The sequence below is a fragment of the Epinephelus fuscoguttatus genome, linkage group LG4, assembly GCF_011397635.1.
Source record: "Epinephelus fuscoguttatus linkage group LG4, E.fuscoguttatus.final_Chr_v1".
Taxonomy (NCBI): domain Eukaryota; kingdom Metazoa; phylum Chordata; class Actinopteri; order Perciformes; family Serranidae; genus Epinephelus; species Epinephelus fuscoguttatus.
In genome coordinates, this window is record NC_064755.1 from 45372608 (window position 1) to 45394169 (window position 21562).

Below are 21562 nucleotides of genomic sequence, written 5' to 3' on the forward strand. Positions count from 1 at the left end.
GACGTTTCACCTCTCATCCAAGACGCTTCTCAGTTCTAATGGACTGGTGCGGAGTCGCAGGCTTTAAACCCTGTGTGGGTGTGGTGTGGCCTACCGCAAACAAATTCAACATCAGCCTCAGTGGACGCCATATTTACAGTATTTTCACTGCTTTACCTTTCTGTCAGTCCGTTCCTTTGGTGCTACATTCAGTACACAGCCCAACTGTGCTGTGTACTGTGATACGCCTGTGATACATGTGTTTTTGTGATGACATTTTCTATGCAAAAGGTCAAAGGTCAGCTTGACTGTGACATCATCATGTCTTAACGTCATATCTCAGGAACAGAAGGGGAGACATTTGGTCAGATACTGAATTGGTGACTCTAATCTTGACACTGTGCTGATTGTATAGATCTTCTGTGTGTGAAGCATCCATGTTTTCACTGACATGGATGGAGACTGTCAGAGACACTGGACTGGTGGGTGGAGGCATACGACAGGGGGGCAGTAATTCTACTTTTCATTTTCTTGTATTTGTTGTCTCGTCCTTAAAGCTCCGTGGGCGGTGTGATACAGTACACAGCACAGTTGGGCTTTTGTGAGTAGTAATATGGAAGTGATACAGTTGAGAAAATGTAGCGCCAAAGAAGAAGAAGAGGGCTGTCTGACAGAGAGATAAGGCCGTGAAAATATTGTAAATATTTCATCCACTTAGACTGATGTTGATTTTTTTTTTTTTTTTTTTTTTGTGGCTAAAAATGTTGCTGTAATCCACAGTGATGCATCACTGAGCTTCTGGGGTGCTCGTCCCATCTGCTTCTGCATACAGGGAGCACGCTGACTGCCATCTACTCTATGTCATACACTGACTATAGATAAATATCTCATACAGCCTCACTTCAAAAAACTAAGACTTTTGCTTATTTCTTATCATCTTGATCAAGTCTGGTACGGAGCCTTTTACCTTTTATTCACCTCCTCCTCCTCCTCCTCCTCCTCCTCCTCCTCCTCAGGTCTGCAGGGCGGCCGGGTGTTCTTTAACGCGGTGAAGGAGGGCGACCTAGTGATGTACGCCTGTGACGATGAGCAGGACCGGATGCTGTGGGTCCAGGCCATGTACCGAGCCACGGGACAGTCCTACAAACCGGTCCCACCGCCGCAGAACAGAACCACAAACTGCAGAGGAGGACTGCAGAAACCAGCGTCCCCCATCAGTAGGTTCTCATCATACTGGGTTTGATTTTATCATTTCAAAATGAAACCAATTAAAACGGCAGCTCAGACAAAAGACATAATGAAGTCAGTCTTTAAGGCTCAGACTTTGTATTAAAGTTAAAGTAAACATACTCAGATTCCACTGCTGGCCTGTGATGAGTCAAACAGATCTCGACACATTTTCAGTGTAGTTGTGAGACAGCGTTTATTTTATACAAGCATGAACAAAACCAGAGGCAGTGCTCTTATCGTCAGGTTTTGTTGGTCATCACGTGCCGGAGACTCGTATGTTTGATGATGACAATCAATCAATCAATCAATCAATTTTATTTTTGCACATATGTGAACACTCCAAGAGAACTTGGACTCCTCTGACGAACTTCAAGTCCACAGTGCGGTTCACTTAACTTGTGCCTTGTAAACACAAAGCGCTCCAGGTTCTCTTTGCCGTTGTATTCAGCCCTCTAGATCACATGAGATCACTGTTGACCTGGGACGCTTGAGAAAACAGACGAAACCACTTCAGCCTGTCACGTTTGCAAGGACGCAGGACGAGGAGTAGTTTGGTCCACAGAAGATACTGCACGTCTCCAGGTGTGGAATGTAGAATACATCTAACAGCAACAGTCTGCAGCACAGACACACCTCCAGTTTTAAGTTCATCTGAAAGTGAGGGGCTTCATAACCACACTGCAGCGCCACGTCAGAGTAAAAACAAAACTGTATCAGTATATATTATATATAAAAGAAAGAGGACTGAGTCCCTTTTCTGTTGGTCCACTTTGAGAGGACTGAGTTTGGTTTGTATAAAAAGGACTATATGTGAAAACACCTTCAGACTCCAGTTGGTAGGTGGAGCTTCATGTGGTTGTGATTTTCGTTTTAAACTCAGAGAAGAAGAGTGTATCTGTGTTTTCTGACGTCAAACCCCTGTGTCTGAGTGTCTGACGCATCTTCAGATTATTTAACACGAACCTTTTTCTTCTTTCATTTTTTGTTCCCTACTTCGTTCTTTCCTTATTTCTAACACCCCCCCCCCACCCCACCCTAATCTTTCCTGTCTTTCTTTCCATCAGCCGTCTTCCTTCACACGTTTGTTTGCTTCTTTTCCAGCTTTCAAACAGTGTTTTATTGAATCCTGGATGAAAAGAAAGAAACGTGGAAGCCAGACAGTTAGCAGGATCACAGACTGAACTTTGGAGGGTTTTTGATTTGTTTGCAGAATGGTCATTTGTTGGAGATCCACACACACACACATCGCTGTGAGAGAGACAAAACACAGGAGAGAGGACAGGAGGGTAGAAATGAAAGAAAGGGATGAAGGGAGAAGAAGACAAAGACAATATGAGAGACACTCCTGTCTTTGTCTGCTTTTCTTAATTTCCATTTCCTCTCATTCATCCTCCTTTCTTTACTTCTTCCATCACACAACCTGCCTGTCTTCTCACCTTCGGTCCCTTCTTCTCCTCCCATTCTTTCACGTCTTAATTATTTGTATTTTTCCATATTTCTTCTTTAGCCCAGGCCTCCATTTTTCCCTATTCTTTCCTTTTTTCATTTTTCCATTCTTTTCATCATCTGTGGTTTCCTTCCCTCTTTTCTTTTTCCTGTCTGCCTATCAGTTGTTTTTCTTCTCCTCTTCCTTTCTTTCTTCTAGGATTCCTTTTCTTAGTTATTTCTTCCATTTTCTTTCTCTTCCTTTATTTTTCTCTTTCACTCTTTCCTCCCTTCTTCCCCTCATCCAGCCATCAAGGAGCCCCGGGCAGTTTTCATTCACTGTTTCTCACCAAAAAGCCTTTTGTATCTTCAAGGTCAGACACAAGTGCTGAATGTATTTTCTTCCTCAGAAAATATTTGCAAAGCCACTTTTTTCAGATACTTATGTCCTGCGTTGTTCACATCCTCGTGTCCTTGCTGGTTCTCTTCTTCTTCGCTGGCTTTGTTGGCACATTGCTACATTTATTGGCTCATCGCCTGCAACTGTTGATCAGGGACAAACAAAATAGGAAACACTGCTCTATAGCACCGCTAGTGGACAAAAAATTACCAGAGTACCTTTAAGTTTCCATTTTTCTTTGATCCTATTTTTCTGTACGTCCTTCATGCATCTTATTTTTATGCCTCAGCACCAGCGCAGCCAGAGGCATTATGTTTTAAGGTTGTCCGTCCTAAATACGTGTATACGTTCATCCGTCCCATTCTCGTAAATGCAATTTCTCAAGAATGTCTTGAAGAAATTTTTTGAATTTGGCACAAATGTCCATTTGAACTCAACGATTACCTGATTAGATTTTGGTGGTCAAAGGTCACGGTCACCGTGACTTTGCATCCCTCTCTTTCTCTTGAAGGCGATATCTTGGGAAAACCGTAAGGAAGTGTCCTCTAATTTGGCGCAAGCATCCACTTAGACTCAAGGATGAAGTGATTAGATTTTGGTGGTTGAAGGTCAAAGCCAAGGTCACTGTCATCTTGTATTCTTCTCATTCTCTTGAACACGATATCTCAATAAGGCCGTGAGGGAGTTTGCTTAAAGTTGGCACAGACATCCACTTAGACTGGATTAAACTGATGAGAATTTGGTGGTTGAAGTTTCAAGGTCAAGGTCACTATGACCTCACAAAAAATGTTTTTAGCCATAACTCAGAAATTCGTACACTAATTATGACAAAATTTCACACAAATTTTGATAACAGGATAAAATAATGAAGTGATGACATTTTATACCTAAAAGATTAAAGGTTAACTTCACTGTGACATCATAATTTTCTGCAAACACTTTTCTGGCCATTACTCAACGTCATATCTCAGGAAAAGAAGGGGAGACATTTGGTCAGATACTGAATTGGTGACTCTAATCTTGAGTGTCCACCTTGAAGCTGTGCTGATTGTACAGATCGTCTGTGCTGATGGGGGGAAAATGTGCGTGAAGTGTTTTGACTAACATGAATATAAACTTTAAGTGTACCTTGAGATACATAGCCCTGACGTGGTAATTCTAGTTTCTGTTTGTCCTTTTCTTCTTCCAAACTTGTTTTGTATTTCGTCTTTGCTTCCACATTTGCACATCTTGTTCTTTCTTTACCTCCCCCTCTTCCCCTTCACATACAAATCACATTTCATTAATTATCTTTGTGTGAGGAGGATGGCGTGTGCATGCTCATCGGCCACCTCCTCCTGGCTGAGCATTGTGACATGAAGAGCTTCATACTGAGAGCTGATTATGCCAGTATTTGTGTAAATTTGTCGCCGCGGCGGCCTGTTCTCGCTGCCGCTCGTTAGCGTTTAATGGAATAGATTGAAGCGTTAATGGCAAGAGGTGCTGACACGCTGTTTGCAGGAGGAAATAGAAGGTGTCCCTGAAATAGCTCTTAACTGGGTGCTAAGTGCCGCTGTGTGTGTGTCTGTGTGTCTGTGTGATAGGTTTGACAGAGTCGTTCGCTCCTTAATTGTGTCGGTGTTTTCAGTTTGTATTTTTGAATGGTCTTTGGTGCTTTTAGGTTCCAGAAAGTGTTATTTAGTATGAAGGGTTTGTTTTATAAACGGAGGACAAAATGCTGTACAATGGGTCAGCCAGACTGATGACAGAGAGGGCAGTAAGAGACAAACATCCCTCAATGCAACAGTTGAATAAGAATAGATGAAATCAGTCATTGATTAATTTTCATGAAATGGTTCACACAGTATTCTCCCCTCTCATGCAACACTGTGTGGTCATTGACTAAATGGAAGTTTAATATTTCATTCATCTTCTTTAGTGCCCAAAAATGCCCCAAACCATCTGAAATGTAAATTTAACATTTGGTGTCTGAAGTATTCTGGTTTTATGTCTATTATAACCAGTGTTGTGCTGATATTTTTAGTGAACGAAACTTGAACTTGTGTGCCGGCATAACACAGCTACCGGTACTGCTAAAGCCGGTTCCTATGGGTATTTGAAGGACTTCCAACAGAAAACATTTATATGCAAAATGTGCTCTTCAGGGCTGAAACAAGTCTGCACATGAGCAAAGAATTTGAAATAACAATTTTAGGGTTAGGGTTAGGAAAATGGCTTTTTATTTATTTTAAAAAACAGAAGGCATGAACGTACCCAAGTTCATTTTCTGGGCTTTGAATGTAGTTCAAGGCCTATCGTCTGTGGGACAGATGTAAAGCTCTGGGTAGCCCTGCGCCAACATGATCAACTCCTCCATATTTATCAGACTAAATATTTATGGAAAAAAGGGAAAGATATCTGTCGGCTATGATTGGTTATAGGATTTGATTTATTTTGATAGTAGAGTTTTACGTTTTTCGTTTGTTTATTTGTTTGTTTTTCTTATGACCAAGCAACCAATAAAATCTTGCCGACTAATGACCTTACTGGTCAACTTGCATTTGGTTGCCCATTACGAGGCAGCCCTACCTCATGAGGCTGTTATGTCCATTACTTACCAGGAAATAAACTGTAAAGATCGTCCCGTGTGTAGCACCGAAAGAAAGGTCACATTCTTACCTGAATCCAAATGGCGTTTATTGAGTGGCCATTTTAGGACTTATCAGACTCAGCTGGTTTGGTTTGGCTATAATGTCAGAGCTCACCTTTCATCACTGACACCGTTTTGAAAAGTTGAGAAATTTTCAACTCGGCACAAAAAAACGTGGCACGCTCCAAAAAGAGATGCTGGGTGCGGTGCTTTTTCTCAAGGCGGCCGCATATGGCTGCATACGCTCTCTCCTCATTGGGAACAATTGAGAAAAGATGCCCTTAGAAAAATGCAACAGAAGAAGAAAAGTAGATGATCGAGGGAAAATTGGAGACATGAGCACAAAACAATTGTGGATCAGTAAAACAAACCAGGCCTTCATCTTGATGCAGTTTCAGGAGAAGTTTTACTGCTTTGTGAGCAGATCTGGCCGCTGGCCTTCGTGATGTTTCAGCTCTGAAGTGAAAACTGTGAAGAAAAGGACAAACAGACGAGTGCGAGTTTGCAAAAGAAGCTCCAGGAGACATCACTTCCTGTCACCCTCTTGCCTGTTCACTGCAGCCAGCAGTTCACATAAACAAGATTAAAATAGACCAGCGTTCAAACGACCCACAAACAAAGTCCAAACAAGTGGAAATCATTGGAGGCCGTGGGGAGGTTGGGCTCCGGCCTTTAACCTGAAATCCACTTTTATCTCACAGACTGACTCCTGTCCTCAGTTTGAACAGACAGGCCTGTTGAGGGTCGAGACTCGTTCCTCAAGTTGTTTTTCGGGGATGTTTACACCTGTCAGTTGTGTTTTTAAAGTAGCAGGTGGTCAGTTTGACAACGAGGACCATCCTAAGGGCGGACGGCCAAACTGTCCCTTTGCCTTAACCTCCCTGAGTTTTCAGCCGCGCCCTCAAACGCAGCAAAACAGCTGCAGATGCATTCGTGTGCTTCTCTCAAACTTTTTTCCCAGAGTTGAGTTTGTTTTCGCTCGGCACCATCAGAAGCCTCACTCAGCCAGACGGAGACTGATGGGCCTGTCTCTCTGCATCTTCATCTCTGCTTGCCCTGACATCATCCTCATCGCCGCCGCCACGCTCCGACAGGCAGATCAAGTCACATCTCTCAGCCCAGTGCACCTGAAACTGAAACGCTCTCCTTCCTCCTCCTCCTCTTCGTCTGCATCAATAACCTGCCATCAGTGGCTGCCACCACCTCTCAGAGCAGGATGTCACATGGATGTGACTGTTGCCGTGACGATACCAATGCAGCCCAGACAAGATGGATATGGAGAGATTGAGCGCAGAAAGCTACCCCCGCTCTCACACACACACACACACACACACCTCAGCAGTCACTCAAATAAGATATAGACCTATACAAACCACATGTTGTTGAAAAATACATTTTACTCGTTCTACTGCATCGATTTGGCACTGCACTTCTATAACAAGTCTGACTCAAGATGGAGAGTTTACAAAAACACCCTTTAAAAAATTATCTGAATGCATTTTTCTTCCTTGTCAAAATGCGGCACCTACATTACCCATAATGCAACTCCACTGGTGACAGATTATTCATAGATTCGTACTGTCTCATCGTTCCTGGGGCCTGGAGCTCTGTTAGCTCACTTCTTTCTAACTCCACACCTCCAGTGAGCTTTTTACTTGTCAAACTTGTAGTCTTCAGATCCACCTCATGCTGACTCAAATGACATCACTTATGGATATTTTTTCAGATTTTGCACAGCTCCCTCTGGAGCAACATGTTCTTACTTCCACCTTGTATAATACAGCATCTTGGCCAGTTTCCCTGCGCTTCAAACTATGACACCCTAGGTACACCTCTAGCATCAGCTTTGGATGTGTCATCACATGCCACAGTGCCTTTCACAATCAACTTCTGTATTAACAGATACTGTTGTCATGATACTGGAATTACTAAGATCGATACAGTACCTTTCAAAATAACTGAAATTTGATGCTATTTTTGATTCCACTGAGGAAATTGACATTGAAGGCATACAGTTTAAAAAATTAATTTTAAGATAAATATAACGAGGCTATGACATGACAGTGAAGACTTTTGATTTCTTGGTTAGTGGCAGAGAACTGTAGTAAGACATGAATGATAAGAGAGAGCAGGAAAGCACAGCTGACACCGGTGTATTGTTACTACAGATAATGAGTATTGAAACAGTTTCAAATATTCAGAATCAGAATATAAAGCCACCATAGACCTTTGTACCTTTGGGCCTTAATAAAATGTTCACAGGTGAGTTATGAAACATAACCATTGTAAAACGCACTTCATTCAAATACAACAGAAACAAAATACAATTCCCCAAAACCGTCTTGGTTAGTCTTGTTAGTCATTTAGTTAGTTAGTCCACTCTTCCAGCGATCTCCAGCTCCACTTTGGTTGGAATAAACCCACAATTAACTGAGTTAGATGTGAAAATAAGATGTTTCCCTGCAGTTTCTCTGCTCTCTCGGGCTGTTTACAGTCTTGTAATCCCCACCATCTGCAGTCAGCTCAGCTGCTTGTTGCGCAAGACTGACCTCTGGTGACGTGTGATGTGCACTGCATGCAGAACAGCCTCATTACAGCCTCTCAGTCAGTATGTTCACAACATCAGATAAAAATAATTTATTGCATTAGTTCGACTAAAACCGGACTTTTAAAACACATGTAAACATATTAGTCTGAATGAAATTGTTCTAAATCGAATTTCTCAAAGTAGGACTAACACACCCAGATAATGTGACTGGGAGGTGATCATGCGCTCTGAGCATGCTCCACAATTTCTGCCCCAGGCTTGGACTTGGAAGTCGAAAGCATTAAGCACGTAACAGAAGAAGCCGGTAACAACATGGAGAAATCTACATCCAGAGCAGTGACTTTTTGGACGGACCAAATGTACAGAGCTGTAAAGTTGTCCACCATGGTAGCAGTTAGCTGCTAGCTAACCGTAGCTAACTTGTTTGTCCATTGTTTGGTCTGTGACGTAATAGGTCAACAGGAAAAAGGTCCAGTACTAACAAGCTGAAAGGGGGCATATAAATCGATTCCCCTTCCGTGCTTGTATAGTTCAACTTAACTGTGCATGTAAACATACTGAGTGTGAGGTTAATAGGAAGATGAGCGTATGTATTTTTGGCGGTTTTGAAAATTACACTGAATTTCTAAATACCCTGGTAGGCTGTAAAACTGTGTTCCCACCCAAGACAAAGGCTTCACACTACTTTTGAAACATACGCAGTTGAAGTTAACAAGACCTGTAAACACTCTGATGTTTAAAGTCAGTGGACTTTAAGACATGGACACACACACACACACACACACACACACACACACACACACACACACGTTCTGATTCTTTGGCCAATAATTGTCATTTAATTTGAGTGTTACTGATCTGATTGCGTCTGGTCAGCGTGGTTCAGTTGACAGCCAGCAGACTGACTGACTTTTCGCCTGATATTGTCGTCTTCAGTAAGATAACTGTAATCTTAACTCAAGGTGCACGTACTGCACTTACGCTATTTGCTAATGAAGGCCATGAGATGTGGGTGCATTTTGTTTAACTAGTTTGAACATGTTTGATTTTTACGTGTTGAATTGTGACAGTTGACTCCATGTGGCAGGAGAAATCATTTAAAGTCACATCTCAGCTGATGGAGTTTTTTGTTTTCCTGCTCTCTATGTAGAGTTTACAATCTTTGTATCTCCATTTAAATTTACTGTTCTGCTTTGAGTATAACTTTTTTTTTTATTGTTGTTTTCTTCCTCGTTTGAAACAGAGCCCAGACAGGAGGGCAGAGATGTTTACATGATGCTGTTGGATATAGTCTGCATTTCTCAGCAAAAGCCATTCAATGCATATAAATTCTCTAATTACCTCTCTGTATAGTATTTTTCATTGTTGGTGGCAGGGTCCGCCATTTCCACGTTGGCTTCAAATAGCCTTCAAACACTGATGAGAAACTGACACAAAGTGAAGAAACACACAGCCATCTGTGCCAGGAGCAGTGACACCCATCCATATTTTCTCTCTCTCACACACACACACACACACACACACACACACACACACACCCTCCCCCCTTTAACACGCACCCTCCCCACAGATAATAGCTGAAAGTTGGACTTGACACGGATCAACATCACTTCTCCACTGTCTGTCCCCCAATCAATACTCCCCCTCCTTCCCCCTCTTCTTATTATCAGCACTAATCTATATTTCTTTGTCTCGTTTTCTTTAGAGTCGCCTCCTTCACTCGCTGTCTTTTCTCCAAATTACATTAAGGACAATCCCGTGATTTGGAGGTAACGAATGTAAAATGACCTACATCGGAATTAGACAGAGAGAAAGCAGGCCACAGGAGCCAAAGGGCAGTGACAGAAAGTGGGAGAGTCAGAAGAAAAGAAGACGGGAAGAAAAGCAGAGGAGCGTCGATTGGAAGTTGATTGTGGAGATTTCACTTTTGCTGTCTTTTATTTTCTCTTTCTGACAAAAGCGACAAAGAAAGGACGGAGGAGGGGGGCAGAGAAACACAAATGTCTGAGAGTCCTTGCGGGCTTCTCTGCGTCCACACAAAAACAAAATAGCAGCGTTAATAAAAAGCGATCACTAATGCTCGTCTTGGGCACGAGGCCGCGGGCGTCGCAGGCGTGGAAACAGCGCCGGCCATTCTTCAGCAAGCCATGGTCTTTTGTGGGGCCATGTGTCACGCTCAGAAACTTCCCATCCCGAAATGTACTCCCATGATAAAGGCAGAATGGAGAGTGTTAGGCTTTTCATTTGGTGGGGCCATTAACAGGAAGGCCTGAAAGGACTGGAAATGAACCCAGGTTTGCTCAGGCCGGGACGCCCCGCGCCTCTTCTGCTTCTTTTATTTTTCCTTTTTTCTGTTGATTCTTCCGTCGCTGACCCCGATGCTTCGTTATCGTCTGCAGCTCCAGGCGCCGCACAGCCAATCTGCAAGAGGAGCTCAAAGTATCTGTACTGCTGTGTACTGATACTTCATTAGTTCAGTTTTTACTCAAAGTGTAAGTCTGTTGATAATCTAGAGTTTTAAGTTTGGTGTATGTGCAGCCTGACATATCTTCCTCTTTTGTGCCATAGACCTTTAGTTTACTGTTTGACTCAATCCCACATACACCGTCCTGCTGCCACAAATCACCAGAGCCCCAAATGTGGGTTAATCCACTGCAGAAAATAGTCCCCAAGAGATGCACTACTTCCTGTTTGATGAAAACTACAGTGAGCAGCTGATACAGGAAATTACTGAGACTTAATTTAAGAAATGAAAATACGTACATCTACAGTAGGAGCCAATGGGCTTGGAGCTGAGAGCCACAGACAGAGTCAGGAAATATAACCAGACAAACTAAGACATTGTTCGTTTGTCTTTTCATGGGACTTAATGACATTAAGAAAAATATAAAATAGGGATGCCGTATCGGCCGAGAGCTGTGAGGCCCCAAACATGAGACAGTCTGCGTTCAGTCAGGAACCTTTGTTGCATGTTATCTCCTCATTTCCTGTCACGTCTGGACTGTTGATAATAAAAGGGTGATAATGCCAGAAAGACCCTTTAAAGGCGCTTGCTCAGGTGGGATTATTTTATGTAGATGGTGTCACTAGGATGCCTCAGTCATTTTCCTATGGCTTAATAAACAAGTGACAACACTTTGTTTATTAAGTGTTGTCACTTGTTTATTAAGCAAGTGACAACACTCCTGTTCCCTATTACACCGGACGTTTTACAAGAAATGAACAAAATTGGTTTTATTTCTATTTTCATGCCTCCACACCAGAGATAGCCACGGCCAGAGGCACTGTATTTTTGGGTTGTCCATCCTTTTGTCTGCCCCACTCTTGTGAGCGCGATATCTAAAGAGCACTTTGAGGGAATTTCTTAAAATTTGGCACAAACGTCTTCTTGGACTTAAAGATGAACTGAGATTTTGGCGGTCAAAGGTCAAGGTCACTGTGACCTCACAAAACATCTTTTTTGGTCATAACTCAGGAATTCATATGCTAATTACAACACAATCACATAATTAGTAGGATAACATAATAATTACATTTTATATACATAAGGTCAAAGGTCATCTTTGCTGTGACATCATGTTATGCAAGATAATGTTCTGCCCACGACTCAGCGTCATATCTCAGGAACAGAAGGGGAATTACCTGATTAGATTTTGGCAGTCAAAGGTCACGGTCACTGTGACTTTGCATCCCTGTCTTTCTCTTGAAGGCGATATCTTAAGAAGACCGTGAGGAAGTCTCCTCTTATTTGGCGCAAGCATCCACTTAGACTCAAAAATGAAGTGCTTAGATTTTGGTGGTCGAAGGTCAAAGGTCAACGTCACTGTGACCTTGCATCCGTCTCATTCCCTTGAGCGCGATATCTTAGGAAGACCGTAAGGGAGTCTCCTCTGATTTGGCACAAGCATCCACTTAGACTCAGTCACATAATGACACTTGAGTAAACTGCATGTGCTGATGAAGACGATGGTGACATGGGGTTGAAAGCTTGCTCCTTAAAATTCTTTATTACTCTCGCTTATGACTTATGACTTTCATAAACATTAATAACAGTGAGCACAATGTGATGCAGCTGTTTGCAGAAGTGTCCGTATAGGTCACTGTGTGGCTCGTATTTTAAGTCATTTATCAAGCACAACCAGGATAACGTTTTTACCTTTAGTTTATCAGGAAGTCCCACTGAGATCTTTTTATTTTTTACAAGAGAGACCTGAAATATCAGCCTTTTGGACATGAAGCTGATCAGTGGCGTGTTATCGTCTGCTCTCTTCCTGGCTGCTCTGTCGACTCTGAGTCACTTCCAGTGTTTTCCTCACATGTCGTCCATGTTGGCGAGTGTTTTGTGTCAGCTGAGAGTACTGACAGCTTCACAGACGATCTGTAGCCAACCGAGGTGGGAACTATTAACCACAGCACTGAGAACTAACACTGCCAATGTGTGTGTGTGTGTGTGTGTGTGTGTGTGTGTGTGTGTTTACACTTCAGTTCACTGCTGAGCTCAAAGAGAGGCGTGAACGATTGTGAGTCTGAACACATTTCTATATCACCTCTTTAGCTGATGGCATCATGCAGTGACTCTGTGCAGACACTGAACTTCACAACACAGTTTTTACTCTTTTCTTTTGTTCTTTGTTTTTAGCAACACTGCCTGACATTAACTCAGCTGGAGTTTGGTTCTACATGACATAGTCTCAAACACAGGGATGATTCTTGTGGTGGAGGCAGTGTCGTTCAGAAAGTTCCACAGTCCACTGTAGCTGCTGCTGCTTTAAGAATTTAACCAAAATGTAGGAACAGATGAGGAGAATCTTAACACACTTTAACTCTGATTTCAGTAAAAAATTCTGGTATGTTAAAATGTTAAAGGATGTAAAGATGAAGTTGAGTAAGGACATCCTGAGCAGAGGACAAAGTCAAGCTCCCTCTGTGTGTGTTGTAATCTGAGTTTCTCTGTTCTTTGTGGTGGCTGACAGGACGGCTGCATGTGGATGTGAGTCCCTGTGAGTGTGTCCCACTCTCTACTTACCACTGACATCCAGACTGTGGCATCACAGAGGGGCAGGACCAGGGCTCGACAGTGCGAGCGTTTCACTCGCATTTGCGACTAAAAATAGGTGTGTGCGAACTGTAAAGAATATTTAGGGGCACATGTGCGCATAAAAAAATCAGCCGAAGCAGCCTATATTTTTGTCAATAAAAAATATGATAATCTAACCGCAAATGTTGGAGGAACTCCAGCTGCCTTCCCTCTTCCCCGTGTGACACGGTTAAGAGCCACACCGCCCGCGGAAGCGCCACGAATAGCCTCGAAGCGCTGAGAAGTGAAGCCAGTTTCCTTTCGGCGCCCATGTTAACCGATTGTGTCATCCACACCGGCCACGCCGTGCAGCTCCACCGCCGGCCCTGCAGCGATTATTTCGGTGTCTGGTCTATTTTCTGCGCAAGCCGCGAGCAAATGTGTCAAGCTGGGTAGTTACCCATGATGGAAAAACAGCCCCAAATGTGACGGAGACAACAGCTGGGAGCAGAACCGCTTGTCGACCAGCGTGGAGAAATACGCGTCTGATGTGAATGGAAGTGCTCTGGCTCGCGGGAGAATTTCGGTGCACTGCGCTTCGCAGGCAGGGCAGGCCCTGGCGTTATGGGCGGTATTCCAAGCCACTGTCGGCACAATGAATATAGCGGCCAGGCTCCACCGGGCACGTCAGCGGCACGACACGTCTGCAGCGCAAGTCCCGTAGCAGCTCGCCCCCCTGTTAATCAATTACAGCGGTTCCACCGGCAACGGGAGCAGCGCGACAACCCCCGTCTGTCGCGCAACAACTCTCTATTTTACGGGGCTCTTCTATTTTTGTCGCGCTACGCGACCCTCCAGCAGATAAAAACTACATGAAATAGTGTGCTAAACGAGCACAATGTGTTTTTAAATGAATAAACCATTATCAGAGGTGATATGTGATGATTTTTTTTTGTTTATCCGTGACATTGTGTAAATGTCCGTGGCGGACATTTGAAAACGAGTAGATGACAAACAGTACAGTAAACTTGTAGATAACTCAAATATATGTAATAACTTAGGTGGAAAATGCTTTTTCAGCCTACACGCAGCCTCTTGGCTCGGCGGTAAACTTCTGTACGCAGTCAGTGGAGCCCCAATGAATACCCCGCGATGCTACGCTGACGTGACGCTAACGTTTGCAGCCGGTGGAGCCCGGCCGTTAAGTCCCACTGTCGGCAGCGTGGAAATAGAGTTAGAGTTTCACAGGACCTGGAGAATGTTTTAGATAGTAATAACATTATATAAGATAATCATATTGCAAAGATAATATATATAAGATAATAACATTAAAGACAAAATTAAATTGCAATACTTTTTCAAAACTTGATGATTTTACCTTTCTGTACATTTTATATACAAATTCATTACATAATTTTGCTTGTAAATGTCTATTTGCATCACGTTTATTACGGAAAACACATTATTTGGTCAATTTACATTGTGCCCATAAAGTTCTTTGTGTGCTCCTTACTTTTTCAACCTAGGAGCACATGTGACTCAAGCCCTGGGCAGGACGGTTCCTCCCTGGTTATTGAACATTAGCTCTGTCAGCCCTCACTACGTTTACATGACACCAGAGAAAATCCATTTGTTGTGTCAGTCCAACCATAACTGGACTTTTGAAATCCATGTAAACGTGTTAGTTCAACTGAAATTGTACAAAATCTAATTTCTCAAAGTGGGACTAACACACCCAGATCATGTGACTCCTGCATGTATACAGTCAATCAGACCCAAACTGGCCGAGGCGCTCTGAGCATGCTCCACAGTTTCCGCCCCGGGCTTTGACCCGGAAGTCCAATAGCATTAAATGTGTAAGAGAAGAAGAAGCCGGTAACAACATGGAGAAATCTACATCCAGAGCCGTGACTTTTTGGACGGACCAAATGTACAGAGCTGTAAAGTTGTCCACCATGGTAGCAGTTAGCTGCTAGCTAACCGTAGCTAACTTGTTTGTCCATTGTTTGGTCTGTGACGTAATAGGTCAACAGGAAAAAGGTCCAATACTAACAAGCTGAAAGGGGGCATATCTCCACCTATCGTAGAGGAGTCGCACATACTTGGCTCAATAAATGGATTCCCCTCCTGTGCTTGTATACTATACACACTGATTGTTGCAGTTGTTTAGTGCTATTTATGGAGTTAGCACCATTACCTGCCAGCTGAGGGCTCAGTTAGCACCATGCTGAGAACTGAATTCAAAAGATCCTGCCCCAGACTCTGAATTTAAGATATGCTCTGTTTTGTATGTTGCACACTGCGCCTTCAGTTTGTTTTAAACAGGGGATATGAGGGAGATAATTCACTGTAAATATCATAAATATCCTGACATTTTTGGCGTTGAATTACATTTTGCAATTAAAATATTTTCCACATTTCATCACCTCTTCTTTAAAGGTCACTTTTATCAGATTAGTTTCTTTGCTCCTGAATTAGTGATAGATTAACTAAGTTTTTATTCTCTTGTACTATTTTCCCTGACTTTATTCTCTCCTCTCATCAAAGAATTTGTACTTTACTTTTGACCCAAATCGTGGGGACAGTTTTCCTGATGGTGGTGTTTGAACATCTGTTTGAATCTTAAACCTTGCATTTCTTTTTAAGGTCCTGAAAGTGAAGATGAGTTGGAATCAATTATTTTGAAATTGCAAATAACTTCAGTCCACTTTTTTAGGTAATGAAATTGCTGGAGTCCTGTGGGCATACAGTACTTTAGTTTTGGATGAACTAAAACAATTTGTGTCCGAAACTCACAGTCAGTGCCAGTGTGTGTCTTCTACTGTATGTAGAGAGCTAAAGGACAGCCTCATCTTTTTGTGCCTCAGTTACCAAAGATATTATGTTTTCGGGTTGTCCTTCCCATTCGCCATATCTCAAGAGCACCTTGAGGGAATTTCCTCAAACTTAAGAGCAAGGTCTACAAGGACTCAGTGATGAACTGAAAAGATTTTGGTCAAAGGTCACTCAGGAATTCATTATTTAATGAATGGTGACATAAATCCACTTGAATTGGATAAAATGCTGACGTGATGACATTGAAATTCAGTGCAGGAGTTTTTCTACAAGTTGTCTTCTGCCCAGACAGAAGACAGAAGATGATTAAAGACAGACTTGAATTAATGTGCACGTGTACCTTCAGGTGAAGGTTGTGAATGAATGTTTCTCTTTATGCTGCTCTCAGTTCATGTTGGATTTGTTTAAAAAAATAAATAAATAAAATAAAATATACGTCCAACATCCGTCATAAACATTCACTGTGGGAAACAGAGTTTTTATTCCTCTTCCTTTCCTGTGTTTCCTGTTCAGGTCTGGATCCGTCTCAGCGTCAGGGGGTGGAGGAGTTGATCTCTGCAGCTCCATGTCACTTCGACCACGCCGCCCTCTTCACCATCTTACAGAAACACACTCTGCAGCACCGCATGAATGACTCCTTCTCCTGCCTGGTGCGTTAACACCAACACATCATCTGACACACTCTTAGGTTATCACTTGATGTCAGTCATTGTTGCCAGTTAGCTCATTCAGAGATCTGCTGTCAGTCAAAGTGGGAGGTGGGACTGACGTTGCTGATGACGTTTGAGTTTCTAAAGGTAATGCTCTGTATCTTTGCTCAACACTCTTCTGTTGTCTTTCTCAAACAAATATGAAATATAAGCAACGTCACATTATAAATCATTTTTTCTAGTGACAGTTTAAAGTTCAAACATTGAACCACAATAAGCAGCGTTAAGTACAAGAGGAGGAGGGTGAGAAGTTTAATACAGTCAGTGCTTTTAAGTTGAAAGGACATCATGTTGAAGGTGGTGAGAAGTTCCTGGGAAGGAAATCTTTTCTAAAAAAAAAAATAATAATAATAATATAACTTAAATATCAAATAAAATACCTTCAGAGTCTCAGACAAATCTTAAAAATTTACACAACATATAGCAATTTAAAAACAAGTCTCAATCAACTATATTTTCAGTGGTTCAGCACTTGTAAATGTTTTCTCACCAAGTTTTGTCACGCAAGTGTCTAAAAACAACCCAAAACTCAGAGGTGGTAAGAATGTGTTAATAAGCTGTAGATGAGAAAGTACAGGAGATATTTTAGAGTCAAATGTTGTTTGTTTTTTTCCCATTTCATTGATTTAGACTCTTACGTCATGTCAGCTACCCCCTGAGACCAGGGTTGGGTTACTGCATGCATTTAAACTGATTTTGGTACCTGGGATTCAGTGCTGGTATCCAACAGTACCTTTTTTCTTTACTTTATTCTCTCTGAAATAACCACAATTTAATTTTGGTTGTGAAAAGCAGTCCAGATTTCCAGCTGCTGATCAAAAGTGAATGAAGAATTCATTTGCAGATACAGATATTTCTGTTTGATTTATTTTACTAAATCATGTTTTTCTTATACGAGGAAGAATTTCAGTCAGAGTGGTGTTGGCTGTGTTGACAACATTTCTCAAAGTTTTAAAGTTTTCATGAATCATGTTTTTTAATTTTTTTATTGAGCACTGGTTTATTCATTTTAAAAATGGCTCTTATCAGCTTTTGCAAACAAACTCTTAAATTACAAACAGCAGCCAAGCATGCTGCTCTCTTTCTCTGTGCAGAGGCAGCACACTCTGCTCCACCCAGGATGCCAAATGTTTTGAAATATATAGTGCCTTTTTACTGAGCATCAACCTGGTGTTCATGCATGTATTGTGGGGAAAAAAAGAACACTTGAAGCGTAAATAAATGTTTCAGGTCACGTTTACAGTCTCGTGAGACATGAGCATGCACAGAGGATTCACATTTTCCATCACTGATTTACAATTCAGTTAAAATTCTCACTACATTTGGATGGAAACCCAACTTCTGTCTCTCCCCACATCCCCCCCTCCGTGTGTTCAGCCTGGGGGCCTCTCTCACACTGATTGAGGGGATAAACGCTCTAATCAATACTTTACAAATAGGAACATGACCCTCATAGACAACTGCTGGGCTGACTCAATGGAGGCGGGAAGGGAGGAGGGGGGAAGCCTAAATAAAAGTGTGTGTGTGTGTGTGTGTGTGTGTGTGTGTGTGTGTGTGTGGAGGGGGATAAAGTGAGGGGTTCGTGTTTCATGTTAAACAAGAACTATAAAACCTATTTGTACTGTACTGTCTAAAGTTTTGTCCGTCTGTTCACACTAAGCCAGCTTTTTCCACAAACAGAAATACATCTCCATATCTGTGTCTCTCTTGCGTGGATAAATCTAAAAACACCAGCCTTAGTTAAAGTGGTGAAGATTTTGGAAAAGCATCTACTCGTTTCATTAACCTGTATTGATGTTTATTGAATCAGATGACTTTGTGATCCTAAAAGTTTGATTCAAGTCGAGTGGTGGAACAGTAAGGCCTTCACACCTTGAACATGAAGTTATTGTTCTTTTGCATTCAGTGGACTTTGTCTGTGGAACATGTGAGCAGTGTTAGACACACAGACTTTAAACCATCGTCAGACTCTGAAACTCAGACGGATCTTGAGCAGTCAGCTCATCCTGACATGTGTTGCGCTCTGTTCTTCGTGTTTTTTAAAAAAAGCAGCAGAATGAGGAGATGTTCACCAAAGTGACATCTGTGCCTCTTTCATTGCTCTACCTGCCTCACCAGGACTCTTTCCAGCTCTGCAATTAGACCGATCCATTCACGCCGCCCCTCCAGCTCCTCTCCCCTCAGCCTTTTGTGAAAACTCGAGGGCTTTGTGTTCCAGCCTGAGCCCCTTTTCACCAAACACTCTGAGAAAAGGCCAGTGCCTCGGCGTGGGGGACATCTGTTGAGAAGTGGCTTGGATTCATGTCATAGACGGGGTCATATTTTATTCACAAAGAGTTGAACCCAACAACAACAACAGTAATTAGGCAGAAATTTGGTTTGTAGCTGGGGCCCAGAGTCCTGCTGACGGGATCAGTGTGGTTCCCACTGATGATTGAAGGGTTAAATACCAGTGAGTTCCAGCTGAAATGGTTTTCTGACACAACTTCATCCATGTAGGTAGTAACAGTAAAGGGAAAGGACATTCCTGAAATAGTTTAATCAGGATCCATAATACAGTATTACTCATACCTTTGGTCTTCATATCTCAAAACATGTGACAAACCAAAAGACAACATTTCTACCCAAAATGAATTCTGCCAAATGCAGGTGTGAGCATGTCATTTTAGGTACAAATAGGATAATTAAATCAAGTGGTGCAGGAATGATTCCTAAAACCAGGAAATGAGTTAGCATTTTAGCACCCCCTGTTCCCTTGTCTTGAAGTCAATGGATTTTTGGTTAGATGCCTGAACTAAGTCTGTGGTTAACACAAGCTGAAGAGACTCACGTTTTGCTCTGTGACATGAAATACATCAACAGATACTCCGCTTGTGAATTTTGAAGCCTTAAAGGGAAATTGCGGTTTATTTCAACCTGTCTCCTATCGTCTTAAATTTGTTTCAAGTGACTAGTGACATAAAAATAAAGCAGAGCTAGATGGTAAACAAACATGGCAGCACACCGGTAAGGTAAGACAACACGTTTACATGTCGTTTTCTATATGTTCTCTGACATTTATCCTAACGATATGAGGCGGTCTTTGTGGGAAAAAAAGCTTGTTTAGTGGACTAACTTTGCACTTGAAGGTTGCCCGTTCACTTACGTTTTAACAGGTCTGACGCTACTATGTGCCCCGGCTGTATCTAGGCTAACGGCTAACATGCTAACTATTATTTTTATGTCACTAGTCACTTGAAACAAATTTAGAACGATAGGAGACAGGTTGAAATAAACCAAAATTTCCCTTTAAGGGGTCTTAGAAAAGGCGGTTGCTAACAAGTGGCTAAGTGAGACTGCAGATGGTCATCACGCCGAATACGGCTTTACAGTCTCGTGGTGGTTGTGAGGATTAGGCTATGTGACCATGATATGGTTTGTTTACTTAGCTTTTCACTTCTGGCGATTGCATTTACGCTTCAGAAATCATAAAAGTGGTGTTCAAATGTGAAGATTATCTCGCCAAACAAAATATGTTAAGTATCCTACCACTGGCTTTTTGTTGATGGAACCAGTGCAATGTTAACTTCCATGTAGTCCATAAAAACAAACCCTGCACCACTCTATAGGGTGTCCAGTTTTAGTACCATATCCTTGATTCTGAAGGTTTATACAGTAAGACACTAAAACACTGCTCTGCTCAGAGGCTCATAATACTACCAGTCTATGTAAGTATTTTATCACCTCTTCCATGATCGGTAAGTTGTAGCATTTTCCATCCAATTTACAAAATAATCTACTAGAAATGTCTTTGAATGCTCACCTCAGTGTGTTGGCTGTGTATTGGTAAATCTGCAGCCAATACTTGCAAATAGACATAAGAGCACTGGTAAGGTCAGTGTGCAGTCCTGAAGAAAGACATTTGAGTCTTATCCCCAGGTTTTCAATAGGTTTTAGCAGTAATACAGACAGCTTTGGGTCGGCAGTTGGACCGAACCACCAATCCAAAGAGTCGGTACTCGCAGACCTGGAAATGAGACTAAGTAATCAACTATCTTTCTTCACTTTAAAACAACGGTCTGACTGGAATGAAGGAAGAGGCTTCATTTTTTTCATGCAGTGATGATTTCAGTCTGAAGCAAGTGGCAACGTCTGGGGCTGAAAAATGAAGCCGACACAGAGCTGCAGTTTCTTTAATGTCCACTTGAGGCTGGCTCCAGAAACCTCTCAAACCCCACAGACTCACGTGTTAAAATGTCCAAATAAACATGTTTATAGCCTGGTACAAAAAAGGCTTTGACGTCTATTGCTAATTTCTCTGTTCATGACAACTGTACAGGGGCTGAATTTGTATATAACTAACCCTTATATTTTAATTAAAGCTCAAAGTTATGCATAATTAGGGACATGCTGCTTTGACAGACAGGCTGTCAGTTCTCATGCAATTGTCAGTTGTCTATCACATTGATATGTAAAACACCTTATAAAGTTGTTCTGGTCATCATGTTAAACAGTTGCCTCCCACATCCAGCAGAGCAACATGTTTATTCATTTGAAGTTCTTGCGTTTGTATCCACTCAATGAATGTAATTCCAGTTTTCTGTCTCTTTTAGCTCTGTTTTTGGTCTCCACCTCCTCCCCAAAGAAATATCTGTCTCTTAAGCTGCTAAAAACTTCATGTTCACCAGCTAGTCTCTAACTCTCTGTTGTTTGCTGCTGGAAACACAGAGACTGAACTAGGCAGGACATGTGCCGTCAATCCAAAACTAGGAGCCCAAAGAGGCAGAGATGCTTCTCAGAGCAGCAGAGG

The 21562-nt window shown here is 42.1% G+C and overlaps 1 protein-coding gene across 4 annotated transcripts in view; it reads left to right on the forward strand.

Annotated features, from left to right (window-relative positions):
- cadps2 (Ca++-dependent secretion activator 2) overlaps positions 1–21562 on the forward strand; it is a 335426-nt gene that overhangs the window by 186569 nt on the left and 127295 nt on the right. For all 4 annotated transcript variants that reach the window (XM_049574196.1, XM_049574198.1, XM_049574197.1 and 1 more), the window contains exons 11-12: positions 996–1196; positions 16577–16713. In XM_049574196.1, coding sequence (XP_049430153.1) covers positions 996–1196; positions 16577–16713 — 338 coding nt within the window. The remainder of the gene's footprint in view (positions 1–995; positions 1197–16576; positions 16714–21562) is intronic.